The sequence below is a fragment of the Ranitomeya imitator genome, chromosome 1 (genome assembly GCF_032444005.1).
Source record: "Ranitomeya imitator isolate aRanImi1 chromosome 1, aRanImi1.pri, whole genome shotgun sequence".
Taxonomy (NCBI): domain Eukaryota; kingdom Metazoa; phylum Chordata; class Amphibia; order Anura; family Dendrobatidae; genus Ranitomeya; species Ranitomeya imitator.
Window position 1 is genome coordinate 104,155,024 of NC_091282.1, and position 24,709 is coordinate 104,179,732.

A 24,709-nucleotide genomic window follows, 5' to 3' on the forward strand; every position below is an offset into this window, starting at 1 on the left:
ACGTTGTCCGTGTGCAGTCCGTGTGCCGTGCAGGAGACAGCGCTACATTAAGCGCTGTCCCCCCCACTGGTGCTGAAGCCGCGATTCATATCTTCCCTGCAGCAGCGTTTGCTGCAGAGAACATATGAATAATAGTGTTTAAAATAAAGATCTATGTGCCCCCCCGCCCTCCCACACCCTGTGCGCCCCCTCCACCCCCTGTGCGCCTCACCTGCTGTTCTGAAAATACTCACCCGGCTCGCTCCCTCGCCGGCGCTGCTTCCTGTTCTGGCCGCATCTTCTCCTGTATGCGGTCACGTGGGGCCGCTCATTAACAGTAATGAATATGCGGCTCCACCTCCCATAGGGGTGGAGCCGCATATTCATTACTGTAATCGGCGGCCCCACGTGACCGCATACAGGAGAAGATGCGGCCAGAACAGGAAGCAGCAGGGTGAGTATTTTCAGAACAGCGTGGGGGGGGAGGGGGGGGGTAGCGCACAGGGGGTGGGAGGGCGGGGGGGACATAGATCTTTATTTTAAACACTATTATTCATATCTTCTCTGCAGCAAACGCTGCTGCAGGGAAGATATGAATCACGGCTTCAGCACCAGATGCTGGTACGTGTGGTACCCAGCACGGTGCGTGTGGTACCCAGTGGGCACACGGGCGGCACACGTGTGCCGCACGTGTGCCACACTGATGTGCCACAGAAACGTAGGGGTACACGGACACGGATAATTCCGGTACTGACTTTTTCCGGTACTGGAATTATCTGGACGTGTGAAACCGGCCTAACACAATTTTATTCCTGGCTTCCAAGTGTAATATTTCAACTGCTTATGTTTAAAGACTGTAAAAACAACTTCATTCAGCAAAACCTTTGATTTTATGACCACAGGGCTGAAACATTTCCGACATATTGTGTCAAAAAAGGAAATTACACTAAAACAAATTTTTATATCCATTTTTTGTTCCTGGGTCCAAAGTGTGTTTTCCTAACCCGTTATGCCTAAAACAAATAGAAAATAGTTGATGTTCCACAAAAACTTTGCTTCTGTAATCAGGACAATAACATTTTGAAATTTGTCACTCTTCTTACTGTGCTTGAAAGCGGATGATTCAAAAGATGAACAGAACATTACAGAACCAGAAATAAACTGTGTGTGACCTGGTTTTATGATTATTTACCGCCAGGGCTGATTTTCCACTTTTTTTCCCCTTTCCACATATTATGAGGATTGAGTTTTTTCTCAGTTGTTTTAAACACACTGCTACTATTTATTCCTAACTGTATGAATAATAATAAAAAAAAAAGTAATTCAGACACACAATCACACAGTATATAGATATACACTGCATATACAGTACATGTAGAACACACTATGTAACTACATACAAAAATATACGCACCACGAGGCTTCAAAAGTACAAGTTTATCTCAAGAGGCCGCATTGGAGTGTTATTCTCCAATTAAATAAATGTGTGAATTCGGCTCATTTATACGTCCGAGAACGAGGTGCATGGCACTCAATACTGATTACTCGGCTGAATGTGAAGCCATCAAGAAACCGAAGAGGAAACCATTGATCAAATGCTTCTCAGTTATTAGAATACAGTCCTACAGCAGCAAAAATAATAAGCCTTCAATGGTTTCTGAGGTTGTCCCATCAGGATAGCCCCCTCTTCAGAAAGCCCACCTGTGGATCAGACAATCTGGTGGGATTTATCTGGCGTAAACCCAATCGGATCACATTGTACTTTACAATCCTTAGTAAATGTGGGATACTATAGGGCTAACATGAGTTCCCAATGGTTGGACCCGCTCTTGAAAGGTGCAAAGAGGTTGTCTTAATGGATTCCACCAATTAACCTCTTCATTAGCAGGCGATTTCCCTTTTTCAGATTTACACCCTTGCCTTCTCTTTTTCCCCCCCCCAAGAGCCATAACATTTTCGTTTTTCCATCACTACTGGAAACTTAGTGAAGGACAACATCTATTTTACCATAATGTACTTAAAAAAAAAAAAAGGGAAAAAAGTACAGTAATATGGGATTAAAAAATAAATAAAATTGCAATTTTTTTTACATTTTGAGTGTTGTGTTTAGGTGACCCAGCAACATTATTCCTCTGGTATGTATCATATTTTTTATTCTTTTTCTAAGTGCCTTTTTTGGGAAAAATGAAAAAAAAAAAAGCAAATGTATAATAGATTTTTTTTTTAATTGTTCACAGTTTGAGGGTAAGTTCACACAGGGCGTTTTTGCTGCTTTTTTTTTCCACAGCAAAACCTGATCTTCTTGGCAGGAAAGAAGCTGCATCAAAAACGCAGGCTTAGGTGTGTTTTTTGGTGCACTTTTTTTCTCTTTGTCCATTCTAAAGTCCTTAGATTTTCAGCAGCAAAAATGCAGAAAATAATGATACCTGCGTTTTTTTCAACACCCATTCAAGTCAATGGGTGAAAAAACGCAGCAAAACACTGAAAGAGGTGACATGCTCTATGTCCAAAAAACGCAGCAAAGCAGAAAATACTGATCACACAAAAAAACAATGTGTGTGCATGAGATTTCTGAAATCTCATAGGCTTTGCTGGCACTGTAAAAAGCAGCTGGAAATTAGCATAAAAAAAGGCAGCAAAAACGCCCTGTGTGAACTTACCCTACGATGCGGTTTAAATAATTTTGTACTTTGATTGGACTCTAAGTACAAAAAGATACAAAATATTTTTGATTTTTTTCAATGATTTATTTATTTCTGAACAGAGAAAAAAAGGATCTGAATTAAACTCTACTTTATGTTTACTTTGATTTGAAGTCCCCCCTAGGGGACATAAATCTGAGATGGTTTGATTGCGTCTTCTATATGCTGTAACACCACAGTACTGCAGCAGATTGTGGAACTGATGTTCTCCTCAGAAGCCCAGCTAAAGGCTGAGCTTCATAGTAGTACTAAGATGGCAGCTATGGCTGTCTTGAGCAGGCTCCTGGCTGTCATGGCAACCCATTGGCACCTGGCGATTATGTATGGGGGGCTCTTGGATGTCATCTAAAATGGAAAAACAGCAACAACCACAGCTTGCTCTGGTCTCTGCTGCTAGCGGCAGGAGATGGCTCTATAACATAGCCGGGACCTGCCTGGTAAGGCGTTGGCTCCGATCCGGAGTTCACGCCGACCAATCGCACCCGATGTAGGACATATTATTACGCCTTAAAGGGAACCGGTCACCCCCAAAATGGAAGTTAAGCTAAGCCCACCGCCATCAGCTGCTTATCTACAGCATTCTGCAATGCTGTAGATAAGCCCCAATGTAACCTGAAAGATGAGAGAAAGAGGTTAGATTATACTCACCTGGGCGGGCGGTCCGATCTGATGGGTATCGCAGTCCGGTCAAGGGCCTCCCATCTTCTTACGATGACGTCCTCTTCTTGTCTTAAAGCTGCGGCTCCGGCGCAGGCATACTTTGTCTGCCCTGTTGAGGGCAGAGCAAAGTACTGCAGTGCGCAGGCGCCGGGAAAGGTCAGAGAGTATCTTTCAGGATACATCGGGGGCTTATCTACGGCATTACAGAATGCTCTAGATAAGCCCCTGATGCCGGTGGCCTTAGCTCAACTTCCATTTTGGGGGTGACAGTTTCCCTTTAAGTTGGGAAGGGGTAAAGTGAAATGTATCACCAAAAAACCTGTATCAGTGTTAAATATTAATTATTCTTATTTTTATTCTGTACCGAGCACATGGTTTCTTGCTGACACTATCAAAAGCTATTTCTGTGTATGTAGCTCAGAGTATAAGTTAACTCCATATACAGAGGACACGTGATCAGTGTTGAACATATATAAACGTCTCTTAGGAGGGTGTGGGGGCTTTTGTCACGTGGGACGGTCACCTCCCTGCCTTCACCATCATTCTCCATGGACATGAGACAAGACACGAGGAACAACAGCTGTTAGCTACTCCATGCCATGATGACCTTCAAACTCCACACAGACAGACGGTTTTACCATTCAGGACCTTGGGAAAGATGAGTAACAAGACAAGCGCTGATATTTACACATGGACACTCTGTTTGTAATTGTTTCATCTACCTTTTATGTTTTTGCTGCGATGGTGGATAACTCAATAAACCACTATTCTTTCATCAGGATATCATGACATTTTTCTTTTAAGAATAACGCACCTGGTTAAGTCTTGATTAGATATTTTTGCGCAATAACGATTTTTAACAATCAGACAGGTTAGCCCAAAAGAAAACATGTATTGCCTATCTACAGCGTCTATGATCTATAGGGGTCCCACCAGAATGAAGGTCCCAAGCACACATCAGTTGCATTTTAATGGATTGGTGTCTCCGGCATGTGCACAATCACTTCATTTGAATATCTGAGGGACTGATAAGAGATTTACTTTATTTCTGTGTCCATTTCCACCAGTCTTAAGACATCGAAAAGAGTGAAAAATTGTCCAGAATAAGGGCCATGGCGGAGATCAGTTGCGATTATTAGGTAGAAAATATAGGTATACATGTTTGCTGGGGGAAAACATGCAATAAGAAAGATGCCAAGAAAGTAGTGTATAATGCTATATTCTGGGGCCATTTTTTTAACTAGTAAGTTCATGCATTTAATTACTTTGCAAAAACTATAGCATCTTTCTGTGGCATGGACAGGAGATAGTCAATGTGTCAAAATATAATTACATAAATGAGAATGAATAATGTAGAAGGAGTCCGTTTATTTCACTTTGTGTTATAAATCAATGTTTTAATTTTGGAAAATGGCAGCATAGCGTTAGTATAAAAGGTGTGCACTACGAGAAGTCTGCAGCGGGAAGCGGCCGCACCAATTACTTCCTACAGGAGCCATTATTCCTAGCTCAGTCAGTCTCACACACGTGCCAATCCTCAGGGTATCATTTTACCGAAAATATTTTAAGTATTGAGCTGAACAACTCTGCTCCCGGCTGACCCCGCTCACATTGTAGATCCATTTGTAAGAACAAATATATTTTCGTTCAGTCTATGGTGTCAGAGGACCAGAGAATTTTTTGCCTTTGCGTTTTCACCCTTGCCGTCTCTCTAGAGCCATAACTTTTTTTATTTTTCTGTCGACATAGGCAAATGCTGCCTTTTTTTTTATTGTGGAAGGAGTTGTAGTTTTGAATGGCATCATTCGTTTTGTCACACAATGTATTGAAACAAGGGAAAAAAAATAATTCCAAATGTGATGAAATGGTGAAAAGCATGCAATTCTGCCACGGCTTTTTGTTTTTACGGCATTCATTGTGTGGTAAAACATACCGTAATTTTCCAGGTCAGACCAATTACAGCAATACCAAGTGTGCATCGATTGTTTTTTTTCTATTTAAGTGACAAAAAAATTCCAATGATTGTAAAAAAAATAAAATAAAAAATATAAAATGTTTTACTTTGTGCCATTATGCTCTTGAGACCTGTAAAATTCTTAGTTTTTTGTTTTATTGATATCAGTATTGTTCACATGAGATGCTTTGACTGCTTAATACCGTATTTATCGCTTTGTAAGATGCACTTTTTTCCCCCAAATTTCGGGGGGAAAATGGGGGTGCGTTTTACAATGCGGATATACATTATCTGTGCTGTCGCTGCGGGTGTCCGGTGCTTATCGCCGAGCTCTGTCCCGTGCTGCGTGGAGGGCTCTGCCATTCCATCCATGCTTTCCTGTGTGGGTGCGGTGGATCCCTTCCGGGAAAATGGCCGCCGGAAGGCGGCGCATGCACTGAAATCTCGGGAGATGAGATTTCGGCCCTGAAATCTCGGGAGATGAGATTTCGGCCCTGAAATCTCGGGAGATGAGATTTCGGCCCTGAAATCTCGGGAGATGAGATTTCGGCCCTGAAATCTCGGGAGATGAGATTTCGGCCCTGAAATCTCGGGAGATGAGATTTCGGCCCTGAAATCTCGGGAGATGAGATTTCGGCCCTGAAATCTCGGGAGATGAGATTTCGGCCCTGAAATCTCGGGAGATGAGATTTCGGCCCTGAAATCTCGGGAGATGAGATTTCGGCCCTGAAATCTCGGGAGATGAGATTTCGGCCCTGAAATCTCGGGAGATGAGATTTCGGCCCTGAAATCTCGGGAGATGAGATTTCGGCCCTGAAATCTCGGGAGATGAGATTTCGGCCCTGAAATCTCGGGAGATGAGATTTCGGCCCTGAAATCTCGGGAGATGAGATTTCGGCCCTGAAATCTCGGGAGATGAGATTTCGGCCCTGAAATCTCGGGAGATGAGATTTCGGCCCTGAAATCTCGGGAGATGAGATTTCGGCCCTGAAATCTCGGGAGATGAGATTTCGGCCCTGAAATCTCGGGAGATGAGATTTCGGCCCTGAAATCTCGGGAGATGAGATTTCGGCCCTGAAATCTCGGGAGATGAGATTTCGGCCCTGAAATCTCGGGAGATGAGATTTCGGCCCTGAAATCTCGGGAGATGAGATTTCGGCCCTGAAATCTCGGGAGATGAGATTTCGGCCCTGAAATCTCGGGAGATGAGATTTCGGCCCTGAAATCTCGGGAGATGAGATTTCGGCCCTGAAATCTCGGGAGATGAGATTTCGGCCCTGAAATCTCGGGAGATGAGATTTCGGCCCTGAAATCTCGGGAGATGAGATTTCGGCCCTGAAATCTCGGGAGATGAGATTTCGGCCCTGAAATCTCGGGAGATGAGATTTCGGCCCTGAAATCTCGGGAGATGAGATTTCGGCCCTGAAATCTCGGGAGATGAGATTTCGGCCCTGAAATCTCGGGAGATGAGATTTCGGCCCTGAAATCTCGGGAGATGAGATTTCGGCCCTGAAATCTCGGGAGATGAGATTTCGGCCCTGAAATCTCGGGAGATGAGATTTCGGCCCTGAAATCTCGGGAGATGAGATTTCGGCCCTGAAATCTCGGGAGATGAGATTTCGGCCCTGAAATCTCGGGAGATGAGATTTCGGCCCTGAAATCTCGGGAGATGAGATTTCGGCCCTGAAATCTCGGGAGATGAGATTTCGGCCCTGAAATCTCGGGAGATGAGATTTCGGCCCTGAAATCTCGGGAGATGAGATTTCGGCCCTGAAATCTCGGGAGATGAGATTTCGGCCCTGAAATCTCGGGAGATGAGATTTCGGCCCTGAAATCTCGGGAGATGAGATTTCGGCCCTGAAATCTCGGGAGATGAGATTTCGGCCCTGAAATCTCGGGAGATGAGATTTCGGCCCTGAAATCTCGGGAGATGAGATTTCGGCCCTGAAATCTCGGGAGATGAGATTTCGGCCCTGAAATCTCGGGAGATGAGATTTCGGCCCTGAAATCTCGGGAGATGAGATTTCGGCCCTGAAATCTCGGGAGATGAGATTTCGGCCCTGAAATCTCGGGAGATGAGATTTCGGCCCTGAAATCTCGGGAGATGAGATTTCAGTCCTGAAATCTCGGGAGATGAGATTTCGGCACTGAAATCTCGGGAGATGAGATTTCAGTCCTGAAATCTCGGGAGATGAGATTTCAGTCCTGAAATCTCATCTCCCGAGATCTCCATCTGCCGACATGTTGTGAAAGGCCGGAGCCCCGTCAGCACCGTCTGGGCAGCCGCAACACCAGAGACACCAACAAAGCACCGGGCAGCAGCGCCCGACACCCGCAGCAGGATCGCTGGAGACATCTGCAGAGCACCGGGCAGCAGCACCAGACACCAGCAGCACTGCCGGACACCCATTTACCGTATCTCAACCTGCAGCCTGAAGCATCACCCCACTCCTGCCTCCTCCAGCATCGACCCCGCTTCACTGCAGCCACTACCCCAGGTAAGCAATAAGACGCATGGATTATAAGAAGCACCACCATTTTATTAAAACATTTTTTTCCCATTTTTCGCCTCAAAATTTGGGGTGCGTCTTATAAAGCAAAAAATATGGTATACATTTTTTAGAGAGACGCAAGGTGACCAAATATGCAATTCTAGCATTTGGACGTTTTCCTCTTCACAGCGTTTAACCGATCGGGTTAATCATTTCCATATTTTAAACACATTAGGATAAAAGAGGTGTGATTTAAAAATTACATATTTTTTATATTTTGTAAAATTATTATTTTTTTTTTTTTTACATAATTTTAGATCCCTAATAGGTGTATAACTGGAGGGAAACTACATTTGTTTTTTGATGCCGGTACATGCAGATGTGCTGCCTGTGTCTGCAGGATAGTTACTTGCATACCTAATATTTCAGATACGATTAGTTAAAATCCTCTCCTTTGAGTTATCAAAGATGAACAAAGATTATCTTATTTTCAAAGCCATCACAAACTAGCCCGTAGATTGCCTTTTTTTTTTAAAATTTCTTCTACAAATGATATACCCAAGCACATTTTCTTAGAAATATGATCACCCTACAACTAGAAATCTGTGTTCAGGTCTGGCAGTGGTGGACTGTTCAAGCCGGTCTTGATCAGGAATCATGATGGAGACAGGGGCGCCTGATTCGTTAAGAAGACTATATGAGGGCACCACCAAAACATCGGGACCAGCCGGGCACATTCTTAAAAAACTGAACAAAATATAAGTATGCAAATGCTTTGTGATCAACATATGAAAAAAACGTTATTATACATAAAGCAGGATGACACAAGGGTCAAAAACATTCAAAAAGCCAATTGGCTATGTATATATGTAAAGGGTAAGTATATGACTAAAACCCATTCTTATATGCCTAATAATTATATCTAAGGTACCCAAAAAGAACCTGTCATATACAATGATATCAGAATACGTGGGAAACATATAGTGATTGTTCAAAATCAGTAATACGGTAATAATGTGATAGATCAAAAGATGCCTGAACACGGATACAAATATCATATGTGAGGTAATCAGAAGCATAAACTAAGGCACTACACAAATACGTAGACCAGACAAACCTTCATCATGAACATAAGTCCCAACAGGACACATTGATCACCCGGCGGTCTTCAGTAAAATAGCGCCGGGGCAGCTCATGCACAGATTGAGATCTCGGGTCGTCATTGAGCCGAGATCTAAATCTGCGCATGCGCAGATACTGGCGTCATCTTTATGATGACCACCGTGAGGTCAATGTGCGAAGCTGGGATTCTGCTTTGCATTGTCGGGAAACCCCCACCCAGATTCCTGCAGCGGCGTCCCTGCTCCTGCCTCGTGACCCCGCTCCACCACTGCCCGTTGCTAAAAAGCCACATTCGAACGACAAGACGCACCCCCATTTTCCTCCCAAAAAGCTAAAATCAAGAGAAATATTCTAAAAGCAATGGCTGTCAAAATATGAGGGTTAAACTAACACTCAGAGGAAAGAATTTATAAAGAATTGCAATTTGCATGCCAGATTTAATAAATTAAATCATTACACAAAAAAAAACAGATACGCCATCAACAATTTCTGGCATAATTAAAAGTAAATGTGATGGCCGTCATTCTGGTTCTCCATGCGTGAAGGGATCGTGGGGTGCTGGTAGGCTGCATTAGGAGCTAGGGGTGTTAACATTTTTGGAATGAGTAATTGCCAAAACTAATAAACAACAAAAAGACCATGGTAGAATTGTTATTTTCACAGTTTCACTGCGCTTGGAGATTTTCTTTTGCCGCTTTTCAGTACATTGTACGGTAAAATGAATGGAGCCTCATATGGCTGTCGACAGAAATAATAATAAGGTTATGGCTCTCGAAAGACGGTGGGGGAATCTCGGTAACACATTCTACTCTCATCAACAGATATCACAATTCTTATAAAAGCCTCATTACAGATGACATCTCACCATTTCTCAGTTGGCAGGGACACAATTGGTACAGACTTTGGACTATTCACACGATACTAAGGGTCTCAGCAGAACTGAATGGCTTCGGGTCCGGACAATGCCAGGGGGAAAGTAAATCTGTAGTCAGTCATCTCATGCATCCCGATGTGAATGAGAAATAACGACACGTTATACCTGGAACAAATCTGGCCATTTCACTTACTTTTCTTGTCTGTAGAAACCGGAGCTTTACTTCCAATTTCAACTTCATCGTCAGTGTCCTCGCTGCTGGTGCTGCTGACGTCCAACACGATGTCCCTCTGAGGGTCCACTCTCAGGAAGTTTCTGCATTCGAAAGTCAGATGGCCGGCTGAATGGGAGACAAGCATAGTCACCAAGGCTAGTAAGCCACTGCACAAGTGCTTAATAGGCAACACTAGAGGATCAGCGGTGTTCCACATTAAGGTTATGTTCACATGCGATGGATCAAATTAGCGGCATATTACAAAAATCAGTGAGGAAATTAACACATGAAGTGGATTTTAAAATCTACACCATGTGACTTGTGGTCAACGCATCCGTGCACAATTCCAAAGGAACAGCAATGTACAGACTATAAAGCAAACATTGGTGAAAGGTCCTCTTCAATCAGATTTGGGCCTTGGGCTGGACACACGGCCATGTTCTAGAATAACCGTGCACAATTGCATCTAGATATTTAGTGTAAGTTACAGGGATTCATTTACAGGTTTTCCAGTAAAATATTTGAACACTTACGGTATCCGCACTTCTTGCATCCCGCTCTGATGTTATCTTTGTTTACACCTGCAAAAAATTAAAATTAAATGTATTTGGTCTAAAAGATGAACTAGTCCTGGGCCTCTTTGGACATTCAATGTCAGGTGTCGGTCAGCTTTATGATCTGTAAAGTATTCCTATATATCTATTTTCCCCTGTGATCGAGAGCGCGCTGCTCCTCTGCCTCTGTGGGGGTGGTGTGCTCCTGAAGATTGGCAGTTCGGACCAGTGGCGCGGCTGATTCAATCAGTGAAACAACAAAAAAAAACTAACTGGCACATCCAAGATAGTCTGAATAGGCGCATAGCAGGAGCAGCTAGCTCCATATACAATATACAAAAAAAAGTTGCACTCTATCGTGCTAAAGCAGGTCGATGTGAAATATATGAATAGCAACATGGCTTTTGAATATTAGGAAAAAATTAATGAGACGCTTTGCACAAAATTTGGCCAAATAATGTCTGCCCATCAACCAATGTCAAGGTGGTCTCAAGTAACTGATGGGTCTGAATGTCTGAATTCCTGGTGAATGTGGACACCTCGCTCAAAAAGACTGCATTTATGGGTAGATAGGAATTTCCATATACAATAACAAAGCATCTCATTCATTTTTTTTCCTAATATTCAAAAGCAGTATTGCTATTCATATTTCATGTATTTCACATTGACATGCTTTAGAACGATAGAGTGCATATTGTATATGGAGGTAGCTCCTCCTGGTATGCACCTACTCACACTAGTTTGTATTGGCTAGTCAGTCTTTTGTTATTTCTCTGTTAGCTTACTGACCGAGCACTCCGCCCTCCACCAGGTGGTGATTTTAATTACTGCAGGTTCCTACCTACCCATTAATACAGCCATTGCTGACAGAGGTGTGCACATTCACCCAGGAATTCAGATAGCAGCCTAAGGGCTCATTTCCACTTGAGAGAAAAGAAAAGCGGTCAGATTTACAGACCGAAAAAACGGAGGTAAATCATGCGAGTGTCATACGATTTTTTATCGTAACATCCGTATGCAATCCGTGTGCAATGCGATTTTAACATGAGCTTTTACATACAGAAGTTCTCTGACATTTACACATTGTTTTACAACGAAATAGTCCTCAAAACACACACACACATATACATACATATATATATATATATATAAATAATACAGAGATAGATAGCAGAAAAGCCGGTAATTCAATTGCCGGCTTTTGCTATCTCCTTCCCAAACCCGACAGGATATGAGACATGGTTTACATACAGCAAACCATTTCATATCCCTTTATTTTTTTTTTACATATTCCGGACTACTAATGTTAGAAGTGTCTGTGTGTAAAATTTTGTGGCTCTAGCTGTTAAAATAAAGGGTTAAATGACAGAAAAAACTGGCGTGGGCTCTCGCGCAATTTTCTCCGCCAGAGTGGGAAAGCCAGTGACTGAGGGCAGATATTAATAGCCTAGAGAGGGTCCATGGTTATTGCCCCCCTGGCTAAAAACCATCTGCCCCCAGCCACCCCAGAAAAGCCAGGGGGGGTCCTATAACCATGGTCCCTCTCTTTAAAAAAAAAAGCAAACAAAAAAAAATTTTCAGCCATTTTAACCCTAAAAAAAACTTCCTAGAAAACACACAGACTCTGCAGAGAAAACTGCATAAAAAACCGCACTAAAAACCGCATCAAAAAACCGCATAAAAAAACGCACCTGCGTTTTCTGCCAAGAGCTGCGGTTTTTAGTGCAGAAAAAACAGCAGGGAAATCAGGAACGTGTGAACATGGCCTTAAAGGGAACCTGTCACCCCGTTTTTTGAGATTGAGATATAAATACTGTTAAATAGGGCCTGTGCTGTGCGTTACTATGGTGTATGTAGTGTACCCTGATTCCCCATGTATGCCGAGAAATACATTACCAAAGTCGGCGTTTTCGCCTGTCAATCAGGCTGGTCTGGTCAGGTGGGCGTGTTCACAGCGTTCTTTTCTTCCCCAGGTTTCCGTTGGTGGCGTAGTGGTGTGCGCATGTCCAAGGTCCGGATTCCCTGTGCCCACGTGAAGACACAGCGCGCGATCTGCGCTGTCATTCCTTTCATCGGTGCGGGCGGCCATCTTCCTGGGGCCGCGCGTGCGCAGATGTAGTGCTCTGCTGCACGGGGCTTCAGGAAAATGGCCGCGGGATGCCGCGCGTGCGCAGAAGAGATCGCGGCGGCCATTTTCCCAAAGCCGTTCGGCGCGTGCGCAGATGTAGTGCTCTGCTGCACGGGGCTTCAGGAAAATGGCCGCGGGATGCCGCGCGTGCGCAGAAGAGATCGCGGCGGCCATTTTCCCAAAGCCGTTCGGCTTTGGGAAAATGGCCGCCGCGATCTCTTCTGCGCACGCGCGGCATCCCGCGGCCATTTTCCTGAAGCCCCGTGCAGCAGAGCACTACATCTGCGCACGCGCGGCCCCAGGAAGATGGCCGCCCGCACCGATGAAAGGAATGACAGCGCAGATCGCGCGCTGTGTCTTCACGTGGGCACAGGGAATCCGGACCTTGGACATGCGCACACCACTACGCCACCAACGGAAACCTGGGGAAGAAAAGAACGCTGTGAACACGCCCACCTGACCAGACCAGCCTGATTGACAGGCGAAAACGCCGACTTTGGTAATGTATTTCTCGGCATACATGGGGAATCAGGGTACACTACATACACCATAGTAACGCACAGCACAGGCCCTATTTAACAGTATTTATATCTCAATCTCAAAAAACGGGGTGACAGGTTCCCTTTAACCTCCTGAAAAAGAAAAAAAAACAGCCTCGGTGTGCATATACCCTTAGAATTATTTCTGCAGAATTGTGAGCTAGCAAAAAACAATAATAATAATTAAAAAACAGAAGAAAACCAAATCTGACATTCAAAGCCATTTTCTTATGCCCTGACATTAATATCTGGAGCGGACTTTTTCTCAGTCAGACTTGAATACGAGAAGAAAGGACTTTGAAGTAATAAATGGGTTTTGAGAGTAAATATTTGTATAAGCACAAACCAGAAATGGGACTAATTCACATTGGATTCTCAGAAAGGCCCATTAATGGCCATCATGTATTGTCATTTACTGCTTTCTGTAAAATAATGCAGAATATTGAATGGTATTTTCAGACAATAGATTTGGCCTGAAAAGCTCAACATTTCATGACGTACCTTCAGCAGACAACTCTCATAATGGGCTCAAAGTACAATACAAAAACCAGGGCGACTCCTATTGCCTGCATAGAACGTAGATAAAATAGAAGCAAAAGCACAGTCTTAATTATGCTCTAAATTTACATTCCCGGAATCTACAATTAAAAGGTTTTCAGCTTGGTTATCTAAGTTTAGGGTGTACTCTGGCTGGAAAAAGTCACGACTAATCCACAGGATAGACTTCTAAAATCAGAGTGGGTCCGACCCCGACTGATCAGCTGAATGGAGCTGAGCGCTGCTTTTAGAATGGAGCGGCAGTGCGCATGCTCGCCCGCCAGTGCGCATGCTCGACCGCCACGCGGTTCAGTCTCTGGAGCCCTCCAATCAGATTTGTCCGGCAGTCCCGTGGAGAATGAGTGGCGCAACGGTCGAGCATGCGCACTACTGCGCCATTCTAAATGGAGAGAAAAGTGCCCCAATACAACGCAACTTCTAACTGGAATACTTCTTTCATAAAGCAAAGCCTTCCTAATAACACACAAAAAAACATTTTTTCTGATTTTTTTTTTCAATTAATTGAACATGTAAACATTTTATAAAGAACACGGAAAAACTCCAATCACCATGGTGCAGAAAGTACCTATCCAGAAAATGAGCACTGAAGGCCAGCATATAACAGGAAAAGGACAGCAGAACAAATCCAGGAGAAAGGACCATTAGGCCGGAGTCACACTCAGTGTAGGGAAATACGGTCCGTATTTTACATGCGTAATACGCAGAAATGTTTCCAAAATAGTGATCCGTATGTCATCCGTAGGCAGGGTGTGGCAGCGTATTTTGCGCATGTCAACCTCCGTATGTAATCCGTATGGCATTCGTACAGCGAGATTTTCTCGCCGGCTTGCAAAACAGACATACAATGGATCCATGGGCTCAAATATTCGTGAAAACATATATACAGTATATGCTGGTATAACCTCAGATGAACTCGAGCGTGAGAGAAAATATTCAGAAAAATTCCCACGCTCGAGTTCATCTGAGGTTATACCAGCAGGGGGCGCAGCACCGCAAGTCTAGGTAGCTACGCTCCCCTGCTTTCCATCCATTCCCCAGTTTTTACAGGCAAGGGCGGCTGCATTAGCTGGATCCTGCTTGTAAAATTATTTAACCCCTTCAGATGGATTTACATCGTGGGACATGACTGAGCATCGGAGAGGTATGGGATATTGTTGATTTTTTATTTTAACTTTGTTTCAGGTGACAAGGGTCTTCAATTGGATTGAGAGTATAATAAACTATTACAACACCCTGTGTCTTTATTTCAATAAAATACTTTACTATTATTGGATTAATAATGGATAGGTGTCTTATTGACGCCTCTCCATTATTAACCAGGCTTAATGTCACATTACACTAGCAAGGTGACATTAACCCTTTACCACCCCATATCCCACCGCTACACGGGAATGGGAAGAGAGTGGCCAAGTGCCAGAACAGGCGCATCTTACAGATGTGCCTTTTCTGGGGTGGCTGGGGGCAGATGTTTTTAGCCGGGGGGGGGGGACCCTCTCCAGGCTTTTTTTTTAAATTTGTTTATTGATTTCAGGAAAGATCATACACATTTTTGCTTGTATTCATCATTATCCATTAATTACAGGAAATCACCATACATAGCCATGTATAAGATATTATAAAGATAATAAATTGTGCATGTTGATCATGAATGCCTTATTTTAAACTTTAACTGTAACTACATTAACTTCTAATAAAGCCTCTAATACTAACGTAATGCCGCTTACAAAGAAGAGTTCTAAATACATCCCGCTCTGTTGGTAAATAGTGTCTAGAGAATCATACACCCTTTTCTTATGCGTATACTGAATCCTTTTAACTTATACAGCGTGACAGGATGAATTCCATCTTCCCCATATCTTCTCGAATTTAGTTGGACAACCCCTGTTTTGATATAGCGTCCGCTCATACGGAATAATTGAATTTATTAAGTCAACCCATGCTCTAAGAGATGGACCAGAGCCTCCCATCCAACGCAGCGCCAATCCCTTTCGCGCCATGAACAGTGACTCCCTCAGGAATATTCCTGTGTGGTGATCCCAAGCCTCCGCCTCCCATACTCCAAACAAACATACCAGTGGCTCAAGTGGAACAGGGATCGACACCAAAGATGTCAATAGTACCGTCACTTCTCTCCAATATTGAAAAATAACAGGACACTTCCATATCATATGGATAAAATCTGCGTCACTAGAGTGACACCTCAAGCAGTTTGTTGAATGAAGACGGCCCATTTCAAAAAGACGAGTCGGGGTCAAATAAGATTGATAGATTATATACAATTGGATCATCTTATTATTGATTGATGGGGAGACCTTAGTTGGAGATTCCAAGATTTCATCCCATTCTTCTCCTAGTGTATCCGGAAGAAGTCTCCCCCACTTTCCCTTAATCTATAGCAGATTCTTCACCTATGGATATCAGATAGGTGTATAAAGAGGAAATCAGTCCCTGATGGCCCTGTGAATTAAGAATTCCTATTAACGGCAGAGTTGAAATAGCTCGACCCGCACCCGTATTTCGTACATGTGATTGGAAGGCAGATCTTAGTTGCAGGTAGCGGAAAAATTGAGACTTCGGTATATTATGAGTATTTTGTAATTGTTCAAAAGAAACAAAAACCCCTTGACTATGTATATTGCTCACCGTGAGAACGCCATATGATATCCAAAATTCGGTAGATGGGTGACCCAATAATCCCGGAAAGTAACCATTGTTCCATAACGGCATTTCGGCTGCTATATCTACATATTGTGTCACTTTTTTAATTTGTCTCCATACTGATCGTGCCAGGCGAAGCAAAGGTAGCAAACGAGGGACAGCAATTTTCTCCATCTCTAAAAAACCCAGCGGGCAATCAACTTTAGCTGAATGTAATATATGGCTTTCAGAGTTGGGGAGAGACTCCCCTGGCATCCATTCACTTATCATTTTGGCCTGTCCAGCAAGGTAATACAGATAGAAGTCCGGCAAAGCCGCCCCGCCCCCCCGCTTAGGTCTCTGCAGGGTGGATAATTTAAGTTTAGGTCTAGCCTTCCCCCATATGAAGGATGTAGTAAGGGAGTTTAGGGTTGCAAAGAAAGATTTAGGTATTGAAACGGCACTATGTTGAAAACAATAGCTCAATTTTGGGAGTAAAATCATTTTGATCAGATTAATACGACCAGCTACAGATAGCGGGAGCTTGTCCCAGGTAGCGTATTTAAATTTAACCACGTCAATTAGTGGATATATATTGAGATGTAGATCTAGGTGACTGCGCTGGGACATATGTATCCCGAGGTACTTAAAATTGGAGACAATGGGCAGCAGCGAGAGGGTTTCAAGGCCTGGCATTGGGGTATGGGAGAGAGGCATCAGAGCAGACTTATCCCAGTTTATATATAGGCCAGAAAACTTACTAAATTTATCAATCATCGTTATTACTTTTGGTAATGTATCTTCCGTCTGGTCCATAAACACCACCATATCATCAGCATATAGACCTATAGTGTCCACCCGATCAGCAATGTGTATCCCTTTAATATCTACAGAGGACCTCATCCGTATTGCCAAGGCTTCTATTGCCAAGGCAAATAAGGCTGGGGAGAGAGGGCATCCCTGACGAGTTCCCCTATGCAAAGAAAATGGTGCAGACAGAGCCGTTTACCACCATTCGCGCCCCAGGCTTCGCATATAATGTACCTATCCCTCTCAGAAATTTATTCCCAAACCCATATTTCCGTAGACATGCAATTAAAAAAGACCACTCAAGGGAATCAAAAGCCTTGGCTGCGTCCAGCGAAGCCAATGCCCACTTATTGTCTGGTTCTAGTGTACTATATTGAATAACCGATTGCACCCGCCTGATATTGATAGAGGTATTTTTCCCGGGCATAAAACCAGTTTGATCTGGGTGTATGAGATCCAATATGATCGTATTCAGTCTGGTAGCTAGAATTTTCGTAAAAATCTTATAGTCAACATTCACCAAAGAAATTGGTCTATATGATCCACAATCCAGAGGATCCTTCCCTTCCTTCCTGAGCACGACAATATTAGCATCATAAAATGTTTCAGGTACAGATTCACCCTCCCAAATTCCCCTAAGTACCTTTAGCAATATAGGTGCCAATTTATCACGGTATTTCCTGTAAAATTCAATGGGGAACCCATCAGGTCCCGGGGCCTTCCCAGTAGCCATATCTGCTATTGCATGTTCTACCTCTTCCAGGGTAAATTCAGCCTCCATAAGGGCTCGTTGAGATGGGCTTAGCAAGGGGAATGTTATATCTGATAGATAATCCAAGCATTCATCAACATCAAAACCACTTTTAGATTTGTACAGTAAAATGTAGTAATCGTAAAAGCTCTGAAGTATTTTATCAGTAGAGGATACCAACGAGCCATCGGGCGCCCGAATCTGCAATATTGTGTTGGAGGTGTTATGTTGGCGCACCAAGAAGGCCAGGAGTGTGCTGGCTTGATTGCCCAGCTCAAAATAGGACTGCCGAGTGAAAAATAGTTTGCGTTTTGACTTAGCGTCTGCATGCTGGGTATATAGTCTCTGGGAAGTAAGCCATTCAATTCTATTACTGCTGGACTGATTGGCTATATAAGTGGCCTCCGAGTCTTTTCTCTCCAGGCTTTTAATATCTGCCCTCAGTCACTGGCTTTCCCACTCTGGTGGAGAAAATTGCGCTGGAGCCCACACCAGTTTTTTCCGCGATTTAACCCTTTATTTTAACAGCGAGAGCCCCCAAATTTTGCACACAGACACTTGGAACATTATTAGTGAGGAATGTGTTAAAAAAAATAAGGGATATGAAATGGTTTACTGTATGTAAACCATGTCTCATATCCTGTCGGGTTTGGGAAGGAGATAGCAATAGCCGGCAATTGAATTACCGACTTTTCGGCTATCTAGCGCTGTATGAAATTATATAAATATACCCCTATAGTATGTGTAGACTTTTATTCTACCTATTCTATTGTAACCTGTCAGTGTGATTTTACTGTACTCCGCACTGAATTACCGGCTTTTCTATAGAACACCGGTGCGTATTTCTCGCAAGTCACATGCATGGTCCGTGTGTAATCCGTATTTTTCTCACCCCCATTGACTTTCATTGGTGGATTTTTTGCGCAATACGCTGACATACGCAGCATGCTGCGATTTTCTACGCCCGTAAAATACGACAGAGAAATATACGGCAGATAGGAGCTGCCCCACAGAGAATCAATGGTCCGTGTGCAATGTGTAGTTTTTGCGCCTCTCATACGTCTGTAAAACTCTCTAGTGTGACCCCGGCCTAAGACAAATCTGCAGCAGAGCCGCTCGTTGCCATCTCCCACTAGTTGGGATATGGAATAGCAAAATCAGTACAGCGGCCTCTTATGTTAACTTGTTAAATGCTGGTTTTGATCTCTGATAGCAGTATTTACAATGTGCCGGCGCGACATTCTATGCGCCCATTAGTGGAGTTGTGATGTGATCGCGGGGGGCAGACAGGTTGTCAACACAGCTGGGGTTCAGATGAAAACCCCAATGTCTCTTATTACGGTACTCCTGTGAAAGCCACCCTGTAGCCTTGGTCACAGCAAGAAGAGACCGGCCCACAGTCCCACCCCGAAGCACAAACATGTTTCTCATCATATTTGTGCTTCTGGGCGGCCTGTGTCTCTCCTTGGCTCCTCTGGCTTAGAGCAGGAATATAAGATTCTGCCTACAGTCCCTCCCCGGAGCACAGGCATATGATTAACTGAAAACATCAAATACTGATCACACAAGAACCACAAGACGGATTTCATCACCCAGGTATCATTTTAATCAGTATAACAGCGGCAACCTGACAGTGTTTGCAGTTTATTTATCAAAATCCCGCTGACAGGATCACTTTAAGGCTATGTGCACACGTTCAGGTTTTTTTGCGTTTTTTTCACGCTAAAAACGCTATAAAAACTCATTAAAAACGCATACATTATGCATCGCGGTAAAAAAATGAGCATGTTCATTATTTTTGCGGATTTTCTGCGTTTTTTCCGCAATTCTATGCATTTGGGAAAAAAACGCACAAAAAAACGCATCAAAAACACGGTAAAAACGCATGCGGATTTCTGGCAGAAATGTCCGGTTTTTGTCAGGAAAATTTCTGCAAGAAATCCTGACGTGTGCACATACCCTAAAAGTTAGGTCTCTGAATAAAATAATGTAGTCAACTACTGAACACAGTAGCAGAAAGTATAATGACATAGAATACCAGTACGACGATGGCCATAAGGACATTTGAACAGTCACTGTCCGGTAAATAGGAGCCTATACATAAGTTCAAATATACAATGGGCGCTTTCCTTGCAGGTGTGAATAAGACACGTTACCTTCAGTTATACCTGGACATTGCTGATAAAGCAATGGAGAGAAACCTCTCCAGGAGACATATCGTGTACTGAAAGGGGTTGCCAAGGCTTGGACGATAATCCACAATGTGACTGCAGACCTGGGCAGTGGAGTCGGAGTTGTGGAGTCAGTGTCCATTTTGGTGGAGTTGGTATAAAATGGACTGACTCCTAAAAAATATAATAAATTGGGTACTGTAGTTCAGTGCAGGATGTGGTGTAAATTTTTTTTTCATAAGAATTTGGGAAAGTTATGAAATGTCCTATAAATGTCTGTTCTGTTCCAGATCTAAGGATCTGGGCTTTTGGTTGAGATGGATCTATAATTTATGTACATGCTCAGTAGTGACCAGTGCTGTGGAGTCGGAGTCAGGGAAATTGAGGAGTCGGAGGTTTGGCTCACTGACTTCACAGCTCTGCTGCAGAATGACGAATAGACGCCATTGCGATTCTTCAGTAGGCATGCGATGTGAATACTTGCAGTCGTTTGCAGACTACAAGTGTCCTTCACTCCATTCCCTTTGCTGATAGAAGTTGAACAAGTGTAGTTGGTAGTTAACCATGAGTATTCACGTGTGAGCCTCATACTGGCACGATTCAGCAGTCTGCAGTCACATCAAGGGACTACAGACTTTTGTCCTAAGCTTGGACAAAAAAAGTGACTCCGTTTTTCTCATAAGTGTTGGCAACGACTCGGGGGAATGCACAGAGAGCGGTCCACTGACCAACCATTTAGCGGTTGTGACCCTCTGATCAATGGCAGGTCCGAATGAGAGACCAATATGTGAGCCGGGTCAGCAGAATAATTATCGGGGTGAAGCAGAAGCCAATCAGAGCGCTTCGATTTCTGACCCGGCTTCGTGCAACTATAGTCTCTTACAATTACAAGAGAAGCACTTGGGTCTCTGGGCTGTGCAAGGGAAAAGGACGGCTGCCCACCCACCAACACTTCTGTTCTGTAATCTAACACAATAAAGTCAATACATTATTTTGAAATTGCTTTGATGTATAAATAACAGATAATTTTCCCAACATTTCGACCATCAGGTCTTATTCAACTGTGGTGCCACTAGAAGAATAAAACAAAGGAATTTAAAGATAATTAATTTATTCACTTTATTGTGCTAGGATTATAGACATCTAATCTTCTGGATTTACCATATCACTACTGGTTTGTCCCTTCAATAGTCTTCTGTCAGTGTCTCCAGGATTCGGATTTAGTTTCTCTTAACATGATCAAAGATATCTGCCGGACCCTGATGCAGCGGCCATGTCAGTAGTGGCAGCCAACCAGAGCCCTGCAGACCTCTTCCTATCTGATGGGGTCCGCAACAACTCTACTGATTAGGAGGCCCGATGAGACGCAACACATGCATCAAATGGCAACGATGATGTCACGCCAGGCATACTAATCCGAAAAGGTGCTGGGGATGATGGCAAGTAGGAAGAAGTCTTCAGGACTCCATACAGCGACCATGGAATAGTAACGTGGCTACTAGATCAGGGCCTGCAAGTTTTTTTTATCTCTAGTTCTCCTACTGCGCCGTTGGACGTTGCCATTGACTAGTTATCATGTAGATCAGACTTTGGCTCGGTTTGATTACACTCTTCAACTCGTCCAGTAAGTTACTACTCTACAGTCACAACCTGGGGCACCAGATGAGAAGTCCAGATCCCTACAAGAAACTAAAGAGTAAAAAACAGGGAGTCCCTTAGATTCTGATATGCATAAAGGACTGCGCCAAGTCTGGCTGTGGAAGTTTGTTTTTTTCACTGATGGATATGCATACTGACCATCATCTCTGAGAAGACCACCCTCCTAGAAGACCATTTTTTAAGGCCATTTTGTTCGGTCACCATGTTTTCATTTTACACTAAATAATTCCACGTGATCTAGATAACATATAAAGGTAATATTGGATGGCACATGCTATTATGTCAAGACCAACACTTTGCATGATAATTAGTAGGTAGAGAAAGGACAGTGATGAATGAGGAGGACTTTTTTTTTAAGCCGCCTGGATGCACAGGATAGAAAAAACAAAACCTCTGAGATTAGTTTTGAAAAAAAAAAGCCTGCAGCATTAAAAATTCATGAAATTGATGCAGTTTTTCAATCAGGATTTAGGAACGTATAACTGGTGACAGACAGGCGAGTATCAATGTATAAACACAACAGTATAAGTCTGTAAGTTAGATCTCCACAGCCATCCCATAAGTAGAGATGAGCGAATCTGTTCGGCTCCCTTACTCAGCAAGATATAGCGCTTACCGAATAAGCTGCAGAGGGAACCCGGATATATGGAGCGCGCCGGCTGATCAGCTGTCCGGTGCCGCAGCTGCATGTGTCACGCTCTTTCACAGCCACAGCACATGCATGGAGAGCCCAACAAATAGGTTCTCCATGATGCCTGTGTTGGGACATTAAAACAGTACAACACATGCAGCTGCGGCACTGGACAGCTGCTCAGCCGGCGCGCTCCATATATCCGGGTTCCCTCTGCAGCTTATTCGGTAAGCGCTATAGCTTGCCGAATAAGGAGGGATCTGAACAGATTTGCTAATCTCTACCTATAAGGCCGGCTTCACACTTGCGAGTTTTACGGACGTAAGAGCGCAGAAACTACGTCCGTAAAACTCGCAAAAAATACGGCACAATTATTCTCTATGCCCCTGCTCCTATCTGCCGTATTAAACTGATCCGTATTATACGGCTTTCTACAGCCGTAGAAAATCGCAGCATGCTGCGTGTCGCCGTATTGCGCAAATAAAACGTCAATGAAAGTCTATGGAAGCCCCAAAAATACGGATTACACACGGACAAGCAGTGTGACTTGCGAGGAATACGCAGCGCTGTTAGAGAGAAAAGCCGGCAATTCAATTATCGACTTTTGCTTTCTCCTTCCTAAACCCGACATGATAGGAGACCTGGTTTACATACCGTAAACCATCTCATATCACCAATTTGTTTGCATATTCCACACTACTAATGTTAGTAGTGTGTATGTGCAAAATTTGGCCGTTCTAGCTAGTAAAATAAGGGGTTAAATGGCGGAAAAAATTGGCGTGGGCTCCCGCACAATTTTCTCCGCCAGAGTAGTAAAGCCAGTGACTGAGGGCAGATATTAATAGCCTGGAGAGGGTCCACGGTTATTGGCCCCCCCCCTGGCTAAAAACACCTGCCCCCAGCCACCCCAGAAAAGGCACATCTGGAAGATGCGCCTATTCTGGCACTTGGCCACTCTCTTCCCATTCCCGTGTAGCGGTGGGATATGGGGTAATGAAGGGTTAATGCCACCTTGCTATTGTAAGGTGACATTAAGCCCAATTAATAATGGAGAGGCGTCAATTATGACACCTATCCATTATTAATCCAATACTAGTAAAGGGTTAAAAAAAACCACACACATATTAAAAATTAATTTATTGAAAAAAATCACAAAGGCTGTTGTATTAATTTATTCTACTCTCAATCCACTCACTGAAGACCCTCGATCTGTAAATTAAAAAAAAATAATAAACCAACACTATACATACCTTCCGAGGATCTGTAAGGTCCAACGATGTAGATCCATCTGAAGGGGTTAAAATATTTTGCAGACACGAGCTCCGCTAATGCAGGCTGCTCATTTCTGCAAAACCCCGGCGAATGAAGCTAAATATAGGTCAATGACCTATATTTAGCTTCATTTGCGGTGAGGCGCCGTCTGCTGGCTGTTCCTAGATCGTGGGAACTTTCCTAGAAAGCTCCCTTGCTCGAGATCATAAGAGGGCGCCCTCTGCTGGTTGTCCTCATATGAACTCGAGCAAGGGAGCTTTCTAGGAAAGTTCCCACGATCTAGGAACAGCCAGCAGAGGGCGCCTCACCGCAAATGAAGCTAAATATAGGTCAATGACCTACTTTACCTTCATTCGCCGGGGTTTTGCAGAAATGAGCAGCCTGCATTAGCGGAGCTCGTGTCTGCAAAATATTTTAACCCCTTCAGATGGATCTACATCGTTGGACCTTACAGATCCTCGGAAGGTATGTATATTGTTGGTTTATTATTTTTTTTTAATTTACAGATCAAGGGTCTTCAGTGAGTGGATTGAGAGTAGAATAAATTAATACAACAGCCTTTGTGATTTTATCAATAAATTAATTTTTAATAATGTGTGTGTGTGTGTGTGTTTTTTTTTAACCCTTTACTAGTATTGGATTAATAATGGATAGGTGTCATAATTGACGCCTCTCCATTATTAATTAGGCTTAATGTCACCTTACAATAGCAAGGTGGCATTAACCCTTCATTACCCCATATCCCACCGCTACACGGGAATGGGAAGAGAGTGGCCAAGTGCCAGAATAGGCGCATCTTCCAGATGTGCCTTTTCTGGGGTGGCTGGGGGCAGATGTTTTCAGCCAGGGGGGGGGGGGGGGGCAATAACCATGGACCCTCTCCAGGCTATTAATATCTGCCCTCAGTCACTGGGTTTACTATTCTGGCGGAGAAAATTGTGCGGGAGCCCACGCCAATTTTTTTCCACCATTTAACCCCTTAATTTACTAGCTAGAACGGCC

General features: G+C 43.6%; 1 protein-coding gene across 2 annotated transcripts in view; it reads right to left on the minus strand.

The window, feature by feature from the left end:
* Window positions 1-24,709, minus strand: part of SREK1IP1 (SREK1 interacting protein 1) — an 82,125-nt gene that overhangs the window by 37,247 nt on the left and 20,169 nt on the right. For both annotated transcript variants that reach the window (XM_069749373.1, XM_069749381.1), the window contains exons 2-3: window positions 10,531-10,578; window positions 9,977-10,123 (exon numbers count right to left, since the gene is read on the minus strand). In XM_069749373.1, coding sequence (XP_069605474.1) covers window positions 9,977-10,123; window positions 10,531-10,578 — 195 coding nt within the window. The remainder of the gene's footprint in view (window positions 1-9,976; window positions 10,124-10,530; window positions 10,579-24,709) is intronic.